At 33.5% G+C, this 11,405-nt stretch overlaps 2 protein-coding genes across 2 annotated transcripts; both read left to right on the forward strand.

The window, feature by feature from the left end:
- The first annotated feature begins 5,840 nt into the window (after window positions 1–5,840).
- On the forward strand, window positions 5,841–7,661 carry LOC123670297. The gene is made up of 3 exons (XM_045603807.1): window positions 5,841–6,015; window positions 6,091–7,105; window positions 7,182–7,661. The coding sequence occupies exons 1-3, from the start codon at window positions 5,841–5,843 to the stop codon at window positions 7,354–7,356; spliced, it is 1,365 nt and encodes a 454-aa protein (XP_045459763.1). The 3' UTR covers window positions 7,357–7,661.
- Window positions 7,662–9,850: 2,189 nt separating this feature from the next.
- Window positions 9,851–10,716, forward strand: LOC123670307. Its single transcript, XM_045603815.1, has one exon. The coding sequence runs from the start codon at window positions 9,931–9,933 to the stop codon at window positions 10,201–10,203; it is 273 nt and encodes a 90-aa protein (XP_045459771.1). The 5' UTR covers window positions 9,851–9,930; the 3' UTR covers window positions 10,204–10,716.
- The last annotated feature ends 689 nt before the right edge of the window (window positions 10,717–11,405 follow it).

Genomic DNA, 11,405 nt, shown 5'->3' on the forward strand with positions numbered 1-11,405 from the left:
TTAATTGGCAATTATACTTTAAGTAACGAATGAACTTACGTGCTAACTTTTTGTCTGTTTCGAATTCTTTGTAGCCTTAACAGGTAGCGAACATACTCGTACGTAAATCCTTCTAAATTCTAATTCACCGTGTAAAACTATTACTACTAACTATTATGAACCTAAGAAATGTTTCTTTGAAATTTATTTATTCTAAAATTTAAATTGTTATTATTATATTTATATATATTTTTTATTTTTTTAAAATTTGTTTAAAAGTTAATGACAAATCAATTTCTTGATCAATTGTTAATACGGTTCGAGAAACCATCATAGCATGTACTTGTTATCGCATAAATAATTAAAAAAGAGAAATATAAAACAGGAACACAAAATATACATTTTTTATTATTATTATCGTTTATAAAATTTACAATGCAAAAAATATTAAAAAATAGCAACAAAAAACCACTAAGGTTTTAACCTGTGCTATCGTAGTCTGCTTATACCACAGAGTATAGTAATACTTGCTTATACATATTCACTATTTATCACAGATAATATGTCACGCCATAATATGGTCACAGATAATGTACGATATATAATATCAATCACGTCGTTACGGTTACGTGATCTTATAATGTTTTTGTATTATTTTGTAAGACTTAACACGCCCCTACAAGTCTAACATCTCATTTACCGAAACCGATAAATATATTTACATTTTGTAAACACTGTTCAAGCAAATAATGTTGTTAGCTGGGTCGCGTCGAAGTGTTAAAATGATTTACTTTATTGGTAGAAGTTAAACAGAAATGTAACTTAAAGATTGAGTATATATGACGACTTAACACAAAATCTACTCGTACATTTTATTTAAATTAAATGTAATTGTAATATTCCTCCTATATTTATATCCTTTTTGATAATTAAACGTAACATTGTTTTACTAATGTTGATCAATTAATTAAAACGATAATTGATGCAGTATCGAATTTCAATCTAATTAATAATGTTGGTGAAAAACAATAATAATTCACTTAATATTTTCATATTACCTATTATTGAAAAAGCTAACACAAATGTCAGTTAAATGTATTCCATATAAAATATTGTTTTATCTAAGTATAAAAGTGCACTTAAAAAAAAAAACAAAAGAAAAGTTGGTAACACGCGCCTTACTAATGCAGTTTTTATATACTACCGTCGGTCGCACAGAATGCACACTTGCGCCGGTACAACTACAAGTGACTCTGGCGTTGTAAAGCATTATTTATTCCTTAAATTGTCAAAACTTTAGCAACGGGATTTATACTATAAAGCTTATTTCCCACGTTGAATGTAAATATTATGAGTTATTGAGCATTCACTAAAATACAGAATAACGATATATTAATATTTAATAGTAGAGTGCCTATTAAAACCTTCACGAAACACGGGATAAGACGGAGCTGGTTTTATAATAAATCTTTAACACATTTATTAATGTACGAAATATGTTGAACGCTTTTTTATATAGAGGTTAAGTGTTATGAGGATTAAATTTAGTTAAAATGTTTACTTGTCGTGTTTAACATGATGATAATTTTGCATTAACTACTAAATGACCCGGTAAAGTTCGTACCGCCACATTTTTTTCAGATATATCGAATTTTTCATTTTTTCAATACGAACTTTGTCCTTATAATAACGAACACAACAAAATAATTGTGTTTGCAGGCAAATGAAAAAAAAACCGAGTTCAATTATATCGACAAGTAACACAACGTAGGTAGACGAAAAAATAGTCAAGTAAATACGCATTATCAAAGATTACTTTAAAAGTTGAAATCAGATCTCGATGAAATTTAAATGTGACCACATGATAAACATCGGCTTTCGATTAAATTAAAAATCATCAAAATCGGTACACCCAGTAAAAAGTTATACGGATTTTCGAGAGTTTCCCTTGATTTCTCTGGAATCTCATCATCAGATCCTAGTTTCCTTATCATGGTACCACACCAGGGATATCTCTTTTCCAACAAAAAAGAATTATCAAAATCGGTTTATTAACGACGAAGTTATCCTCGAAGACATAAAAAAATGTACGGTTGAATTAAGTAACTTCCTCCTAGTCCTTTTTTGAAGTCGGTTAAAAAATAGAGTATGTGCTTAAGACCGCACAGCAGAAGTGAAAACTTTATTGTGAATATATATACACACAGCGACACAACATCGTAGAGCAGCTGTCTGTATCTTTCTCGCTGGGGTACACTAGGCGGTCCCAAGTTCACCCGATCGTGCCTTTCACCTCAAAGCGTGACGGATCAACCTAACTTACTACCTACGGAAAAACGTGTGTGCGTTGCACCAAAAGAAGTTTTCACTTCAAAAATAATCACCACATTCGGTGCTCTTTCAGAAGTTATGTGATTAAATCCATGTTGAGTGTTTAAAATCTGGTTATAAAGAAATAACATAATCACATAAACTAAATTTATAAATTGATCAGTTATTTGCAAAAATAACTAGTTGTATAATCAAAGTTTTCATTCTCATAGAACTAGGTACCACAATTGAATCCCTAAACTTTCGAATTGCGAAGTTGAAACAATTACACCTTATGTTGACCGTTTTAACTTGTACCTTTGCCGCTTTACAAACTTTCTAAGACGACTGTTAGCTGATAAGCTTTGTTAAAGACTAACAAACTGAAATATTGTAGCTCTGGCGACCTCTTTAGTTATGCCTTCGGGCGAAATAAGCAGGTAGTGAAATAATTATTGTTATTGCTTATTATATACTTGATTGTTATGGTTTAAGGTTATTTATGTAGCAAAGTTTAGGTATACGGTATGAAAATTAATGCGTACTGTATAATATGAGAAGTGTTTATTTACTATTAATATTAATACAAAGTATGTCTAATAAATGGATTTTCATGCGGTATTTTAGTATTTATTTTATGATTATTTTGTCTGTTATCAATATATCTATAATTAATTTTTTACTAATTAATTAGTTAGTTAATCAATATTGATTTTGTAGAATGTAGGTAGACATATACAGTATAATACATAGACAGTATAATACATAGACAGTATAGTACATATATTCTTATCTCGGTTGGCTAAAAAAAAACAAAAAAAGTAATAATGTTTAGTTGGTCCCAAAATTGTTAAAATAAACGTTTGTATTTAAATACATACGAGTATAAATAATTGTATTGTCTGCGCTCAGGTGATTCGTTTTTAGAGAGTACGTACGTGCTTGGAGTTCGGTATTAATCTATTTTGCCGGAGGAAGCGAATACATTGCAGTGTTGCTCGTTCGTGACATTCTGATTTTTAATTGCTAAGGGCGTCACTGATGGCAACATTTAACGTATAACATTGTTTTCACAATCACGACATTTTGCGATAAAATTACGTATGAGTTTTTAATCAATAAATAAATATGCTTAACATACATACACAATCTGTTCCAAAGACAGGTAACATTCATTCCTGTAGGTATTTTTGGAAATAGCAGGCTGATATAGTTAAGCATAATTTTTATGATACTATGATACATAATTTTTATGATATGAAAACAAAGTCGCTTCCCGTTGTCTTATGCTTATATTTTTAAAACTACGCAACGGATTTTGATGCGGTTTTCTTTAGTGAATAGAGTGAATTCAGAAGACGGTTTAAATGAATAATAATACATGAATAATATAGTAGAGGAACACTGGTAGTTTATGCATCCGTGTGAAGCCGGGGCGGGTCACTAGTTTATTTATAAATAATACGTATATACATAAATAATTTGCTCATAAACGAAAAAACCGACTTCAATTACATCTACAAGTAATACGAAAGAGCTACAGAAAAAATTGCCAAGTAAAATGCATTATGATGGCTAACTCAATAATTGTGTTTGCTCGCAAACGAAAAAAAAAACCGACTTCAATTACATCGACAAGTAATACAACGTAGATCGACGAAAAAATAGTCAAGCAACTACACGTTATCAAAGATTACTCAAAAAGTAGTTATCAGATCTCGATAAAATTTATATGTGACCACATGATAAACATCAGCTTTCGATTAAATTAAAAATTATCAAAATCGGTACACTCAGTAAAAAGTTATTACGGATTTTCGAGAGTTTCCCTCGATTTCTCTGGGATCCCATCATCAGATCCTGGTTTCCTTATCACGATACCAAACTAGGGATATCTTCTTTCCAACAAAAAAAGAAATATCAAAATCGGTACACCTAGTAGAAAGTTATGCGGTATAATACAACGTAGGTCGACGAAAAAAGTGTCAAGTAAAAACGCATTATTAGATATAACTCGAAAAGTAGTTGTTAGATCTTAAATAAATTTAAATGGGACCAATTGGCACACACCACCTTTCGATTAAAACAAAATTTGTCGAAATCGGTCTACCCGGTCAAAAGTTCTGATGTAACATACATTAAAAAAAAAAAAAAATACAGTCGAATTGAGAACCTCCTCCTTTTTTGGAAGTCGGTTAAAAAGTACTTGCCAGATCTCAATCAAATTTAAATTACACATCATGACAAATACTTTCTTTCTATTAGAAAAGAATCATCAAAATCGATCCACCCACTGAAAAGCTATGAGGTAACACAAATAAAAAAAAAACGAGTGTGTTTTAGATCACACGACTAAAGTAACACTTCCTTAGCAATAGGCCTGCACAAAAGGCACTGTGTCTATACAAAACGTAACTGTCTATAAGAGAAAGAGGGAAAAAATGTGTGCTCGCACCTCTTTCTCTTGCTTCGTTCGCCTAGTCTGATCACACTTTTCGTAACGCTCTCGTCACGCATACCAGCTCACAAGTCAAGCGTGCGTAAAGAAGTTTTACTTCAAAAAATTATAAATTAAATATTTAAATGAGAACATTCATTGTTAGTAGGAAACAAGTAGAAATTTGTATGAAAATGTAAATAAAATTATTATTTCCAGCCGAGATTCAATTACGTTCGCTTCCTGAATGGAATGTAGGCTACAATGTTAGACAGCCGCGTTGATTCCGCTTTTCAATTATAACTGCCATCGTTTATGTGTATAAGTATATAAGTTCGAGTATATTTAAACATTGAGACATTTGAAATTTAGAATTTATCAGATTGGAATAAAATTACTAATTTTAGTTAATTAAAGTCATATTTTATTAACGAATAAACTTACGATTTCGTAGTTATTAGTAACAATGTAATTACTTACTTTTAATTTTTTTTGCACATTTTAGTAACATTTAAGTGTTATATTAGGTTCGCTTGATTTTAGGCATCAAGATAATAAATGAAAAAGGTAAAAGAAAAACATACAATATAAATCGCGTATTTATACCATTATGTGTTCTCAGGAGAAATATAGCATTCCATAAAAGATCTCAATAAAAAGACCCACAAATACAAACAATTTTCAACGAAATTTATGGGATCCCATATAGAGGTGCCTTTTCGTATTATGGGGTAATCTATGTGAATATGGACTACATGTAACATAAAATTCGACCATTTTTTTCCACTAGGGGAGATACTGTTTTATGTTTTACATTATAAAGATATTTTTTTTCATTATATTAAAGACATGTTATTTATTTATTTATTTGTATATAATCGACAGAATTTCCATTATATAATAACATTTTTAGTACAGTTTTTAGTTTAAATTACATACTCACACTATAAAACACAATTTAATACTATAGTAAATTAACTTATAGCGTTACTAAGGTTATAATTTAGAAGTAAAAAAAGACCTTTTAATTTTTAAATAATAAATGTTTTGAAATGTTAATTTGCTAATACGCAGACGCAGGCGCAGGCGGGGCGGGCGTGCGGCGCGCGAGTGCATGGCGTTGCTGTACCGGGCGACGCGGCTTAAAGACCGCGCGGACACGCACGTCTTCACCTTCGTGGTCACACGTTCCGCCACCCGCGAGCCCGATCGCGACGTCACCTCGAAGGACTTCTGCTGCTCGCACCAAAGATGGGCCGTCGCGTTCAGCCGCTCCGAGGCCTCACTGGGTCACTACTCATCTACATAAATACTCACCGTTGTTTTTCTTTTCAAATATTCTAATATATTTTTTCCTTTTACAGGTGTGTACCTAGTGTGGCGGGGCGTATGCGAAGGCATGCGAGTTTACGTCGACTTCACTTTTACCTTGCTTAGTCGTGACCATTTTACAGCGAATGAAGGATTCTCCGGCAAGCAAGTCAGATTCTACGCGGGATGTGCGGCTCAAGGACGAGGACGATGCGTATCACTTGCAGAACTAAATGCCAAGTTCGCGGACGCACGTGGTGAATTCCAGCTTGAACTGAGCATGTCACGTGTTCGAACTCTATACTCCTGCGAGTTACGAGCTCCTCGTTTAGATACACCTCCAATAGCATTCGCCGGTTTTGATTGGTCAGTAGCTGCAACGGGCGGTGTCGGCAAAGAACCACTTACATTACGTCTAGTGAGACTATCTGGAGAAGGTCAGCTCTGTCGTATACGTTACGCTCTTGCTCTTGGCGAAGGTGAAAGACGGATACACTCTGGCCCTCTCGAGTGCCTTTGCGACACAGACGGTCGAACTCCACCGTGGACACCTCGTCCTCCTTATCGTCTTCTTCATAAAGGTGTTCGATTAATGGTAGAGTTGGTGTCCGCGAGGGCTTTAGCGGAGTTATCAGTACCAGTCGCTGGTCGTGCGGCGACATGCTATGACAGAGATAAGCAGGCATGGGTGCTGCGTTGTGACACGCATTCAGAAACAGTGCGACTGCACATGTTATACCGCGATGTTCATCATGTTCCGCGCAATCATCTTCGCTATGTTAGTTGGTCGGCATGGTTGGTGCGCTCAGCACCCGCTCCCGGCGAACCCGAAGCCGAGGAATTGCCCGGAGCACCTTTTGAAAACTATTACGCTCAAGAGAGTGCAGACGAAGGACTTATGATGGAAACTGCATTAAGAGTCGAGGACGTGTCCCGAGCCGGTAGTCCCTTTCTCCATTCAGGTGGAGAGCTTCATGTGCGTCTCGAATGGACCGATACATATCTCCTTTTTCAAGCTACTTATCACGTTTATGATGACCTCTGTCGATTACATGCACACCAAATGAGGTAATAATCGTGTGCTCTACTTTTTTTCTTTGACAAATTACAAAAGAAAAATACTTAAAAAATATATTTATTTCAGACGCGAGATAGCTGCACTGCAGGCGGAAAACTACTCGCTCGAGCGACAGTTGTTCAGTTACCAAAAGAGCCTAGCGTACGCCCAGGCGCAGGCCGGCGAACCGGCGGTCGCGGAGACCAGCGGCCGGCGTTCGCCCGCTGAGCGCTCGCTGTCCACCGACACGGAGTATGCGTGAGCTGCGGCCCTTCTAAGTACGCACTCGACTCTTCTATCCTTTCGACTGATCTGACGTTTTTGAGCGATTTATCTATTTTTCTAAACGTTTTATGGCGAACTGCGCCCTCGTCCGCACCGCTTCTCGCCGGTCGCCTGCACTCTCGCCGCTCGGGTCTATCGATAGCTGATTATTATATTCGACTACTTTTCTATTTATCTGTACATAAAATATATTTAGATATAATATATTATGTATATTTCTTAACTTAAAACTCGAATTCATATACTACGACAGTCGATTTACGAATAAAATAATTTAAAATGTTTTGGCGTATTATTTAATACCTATCTAGAATTTAATTATTCATAGTTTTCTTTTTTACCTTATTTTTACTAGTGTAATAGTCTACGTCTTTATCTATAATATAAAAATGAGTCGCTGAATGTGTTGCTAAGCGCAAAACTCGAGAACGGTTGGACCGATTTCGCTAATTCTTTTTTTAAAATATTCCTTGAAGTACGAGGATGGTTCTTACGGAGAGAAAAATTCTAAAAAAAAAAATTTTAAATTTCCTGAAAAAGTCTAAAAACAACACTTTTCTATACTCCCATACAAAAGATTTGTGATAATACTTAAAAGTCGATTTGAACTTTAATACCATACGATAAAGTTTGTGTTAGGCGATACGAAGTTGGCCGGGTCAGCTAGTGTATAATAAAGAGTTATAATAAAAGGACAAGTTGCAACAGCGACAAATAAATTTAACATTATTTTCATAGGGGTGGGCTAAAAAAAGTCGTAAGTAAACTAGCCTTTTTTGGAAAATATTGTGACAAGCATGTCAGCACCAGTGCTTCGAATATACTGCTGACACGGAGTGTAGCATGTTAAACCATATACATACTAAACCTCATCCTTCATAGTATGTTAAGGAATCTATGCCGAGCACTCTTAAAATATAGAAAAATAATAATAATACGGTATAAACTATACGGTAAAAGCTACAATTGATATTTGTAAACTTGTAATTTTAAGAAAATACAAATTATTTGTAATCACTTTCAACACGATAATTTTGTTTGTTCTTAAATACAACTTCTCAGACCGCACGAAATGCATTAGCTTTAGAATATGAAAAGAATCATAAAAATCGATGCATCCAGTAAAAAGTTACGAAACACAAAGAAATTAACAAAAAGTCCAAGAGTACATATTGTTGTTATTGTTATCATCACAGCATCATAAATAATAATAATAAATAAATCTTATAGGTAGACCTACACGGTCGTATGTTCCTATGGTAAGCAACTTAATGCTTGTGTATAGGTAGGTAGCAACCGAATCTTATGGCTAAATATTTTTTTGATAAACACATATATACATAGAATAATACATATACCTAGTCTAGCAACAAGTTCTGTTACAAATGAAAATATTTTTTTTTAATGGATTGAGTAATGTAATATTATTAAAATTTATACTTACATATTTATTAACGTCTTAGCAAAAAATAAAAAAAAATATTCTATTCGAAATGGCCACCTTTAGCTTTTGTACAGACCTTTAATGTGTTTGGCCACGAATCTATGTATTTACGCACTGTTTCCAAGAGAAATTTCGCCACTGCTTGCTCCAAAGATGTTTTAAGAGACTCAATGTCGCCGTGTCGTTTAGAGCAGGCCATGTCCTCTAAAACTGACCATAATTTGAACTCTAAAGGGTTGAGGTCTGGGCTAGATGAGGGCCAGTCTTCAACTCTTATAGAGTCTGAAACATTGCTTTCAAGCCAGGCTTGGGTAGTTCTATGCTATGAGGGCCAGTCTTCAACTCTTATAGAGTCTGAAACGTTGCTTTCAAGCCAGGCTTGGGTAGTTCTATGCTTGGGTAGTAGAAATGACGTAAAATAGAAATAAGTTTTTGAGTAATATACGTGTTCCAATTTCAAAATAATTAAAAAGTTGAAAAAAAGAAAAGTTTTTATATACTTAACAGTATTTATGGCCAGACTAGTTATTGTATAAAATATATAAATACAAATATTACACCCAGACTCAGGCGGAAAACGAACGCGCAAGCCTCGGAGCAGAAACCAGGGCTACTAAAAACTGTGCCAACGGGCTAGGCATCATAATATTAATACATAATATTTAATTTCATTATTACAAATTCATTTGGAAAAAATAAAATAGCTATTTATAGCCAGGACAAAACGTATTTTACTTAGAAGTAATTTTGGAATTTAATATTATTCCTCTAATTGTGATAGCTTTGCCAAAATACGCGGTTGTTTCGTTAAAGTCACATGAAATGGAACAGACACAAGGATTGTACCGGTTGCGATTACAACATCGAAAATTGTATTTATTTGCGTGTCATTTTAACCGTCTAGCCATCAGGTATATTAAAATTGATTTTGATTATACTTTAATAGGAATTAATAACAAAGAAACTATTTTTTTTATTGTAGGTAATTTCGACAAGCATTTTGACATTTGATCGTAATAATAATTTCTCTGACGTCTTGTCAAAGTCAAAACCACTACATTCTGTTCGTGTTTGTTATTAATCCGTGTTTTAATACAATTCTCAAAAATGGCTCAAGGCAAAATGAAAGTTAAAAGTAAATTGCCTTCAGGCGCTAAAACTAAAAAGAACAAGGGAAAAGCTGTGACTAAGCGAAGCAATGCTCCCGTAAAAAGTAAGTCGAAGGCTGCTGAAAAAAATAAGATGAAGGCTACTGTTACGAAGATGGTAAATAAAGCTGCTGAACAGCAATTGAGGGCGCTGGCTACGGATACTCCTCAACTGTCTGCAGCGCAACAGAGGGTGGCTTCAGCCCCTACAGCGCCTGCACCTGCAAAGTAACAACATAACCTCAAAAATTTTAGGTTATGTGAAATGTCTTGAGTGCAACAAAAACATTTTCAAACACAAAAAAGTTGTAAAGTGTCTAAATTCTATCAAGACTGATAGCATACACATTCTAAACTGAATAAAATTTGCCTGTAAACGTTAAACAGAAGAAAGGTTGAGTCCCGCACTCTGGTACAGTTTGGGTTAGTGGATAATCATTGTGACAGTTTTATGAAATTGTCTTACATAAAGATACATACACATATACATATATGTTTTGAAGCCAGTTAAATCATCATAAAAAGATAGTTTTTGTTATATCTTATTTTAAAACAACCTAAAAATAAAATGTAAACATCATACCGAATGCTATTTCATTGATAATGTCTAATAACTAATATAAGTTAAAGAAATTTTAAATACATAAAAGTGTAATGTAACATTTACCAATAACTCTTAATGTAAATATAGATAAGTATTTAATTTGTAAAAATTTACATTTGAATTAAAGTACTAAAATGATTATGATTGTCTTTTTGTTTTTATTATAAATAAAACTGCATTAATTAACTTAATTAATTAAAAAATATATTTAAATAATATTAAAACTTCCGATTTAGTACAAATTTTTGCATTTCACATTATGCAAGAGTGATTTCTCTTCTTTGAGTTATGGTCAGATAGTATTGTGAAAGGTAAAATTAATTAAAATATTTTTATTTTTTAATATTAATGTACTTTATTAGTCATAACTTAAGAGTTACTAGGTAATTTAGGTATGTGACAAACCATAGATTGGAATTGATTAACATTTTATAATGAATATTACTGATTATTATGCCTGGAGGAATTAGGGATAGGGTTGGCAAAGCGCTTGAGATGCTTCTGGTGTTGTACGTGTCTGTAAGCTACAGTAATCGCTTACCATCACGTGAGCTGTAAGTTTGTTTGCCGACCAAGTTATATAAAAAAATATTTTATTGTAAATATTAAATAATGATTACTGAATATATAAAGTAATAGACGTAATGGCAGTATCAACCTAAAACATATCATATAGTCCTTACAGTATTCTTAGTCGACCATGGTTTCTAACAGGTTAAAGACGTTTGAGATCATAATAAACTTTATTTTGAAGTAAAAACAAGCTTATTATAACCCAATCACTATTGCTCTACTCACAAGAAAGTATCCATTGCATACATTTCTTTATA

Source organism: Melitaea cinxia, chromosome 1 (genome assembly GCF_905220565.1).
Source record: "Melitaea cinxia chromosome 1, ilMelCinx1.1, whole genome shotgun sequence".
Lineage (NCBI taxonomy): Eukaryota > Metazoa > Arthropoda > Insecta > Lepidoptera > Nymphalidae > Melitaea > Melitaea cinxia.

What these genes read in the sequence shown, in the direction of transcription:
- LOC123670297 (XM_045603807.1), top strand. Translation starts at nt 5,841, where the DNA reads ATGGCGTTGCTGTACCGGGCGACGCGGCTTAAAGACCGCGCGGACACG. An exon ending in CCGCTCCGAGGCCTCACTGG is followed by an intron (nt 6,016 to 6,090) that starts GTCACTACTCAT and finishes TTCCTTTTACAG; the next exon opens with GTGTGTACCTAGTGTGGCGG. An exon ending in TTACATGCACACCAAATGAG is followed by an intron (nt 7,106 to 7,181) that starts GTAATAATCGTG and finishes TATTTATTTCAG; the next exon opens with ACGCGAGATAGCTGCACTGC.
- LOC123670307 (XM_045603815.1), top strand. Translation starts at nt 9,931, where the DNA reads ATGGCTCAAGGCAAAATGAAAGTTAAAAGTAAATTGCCTTCAGGCGCT.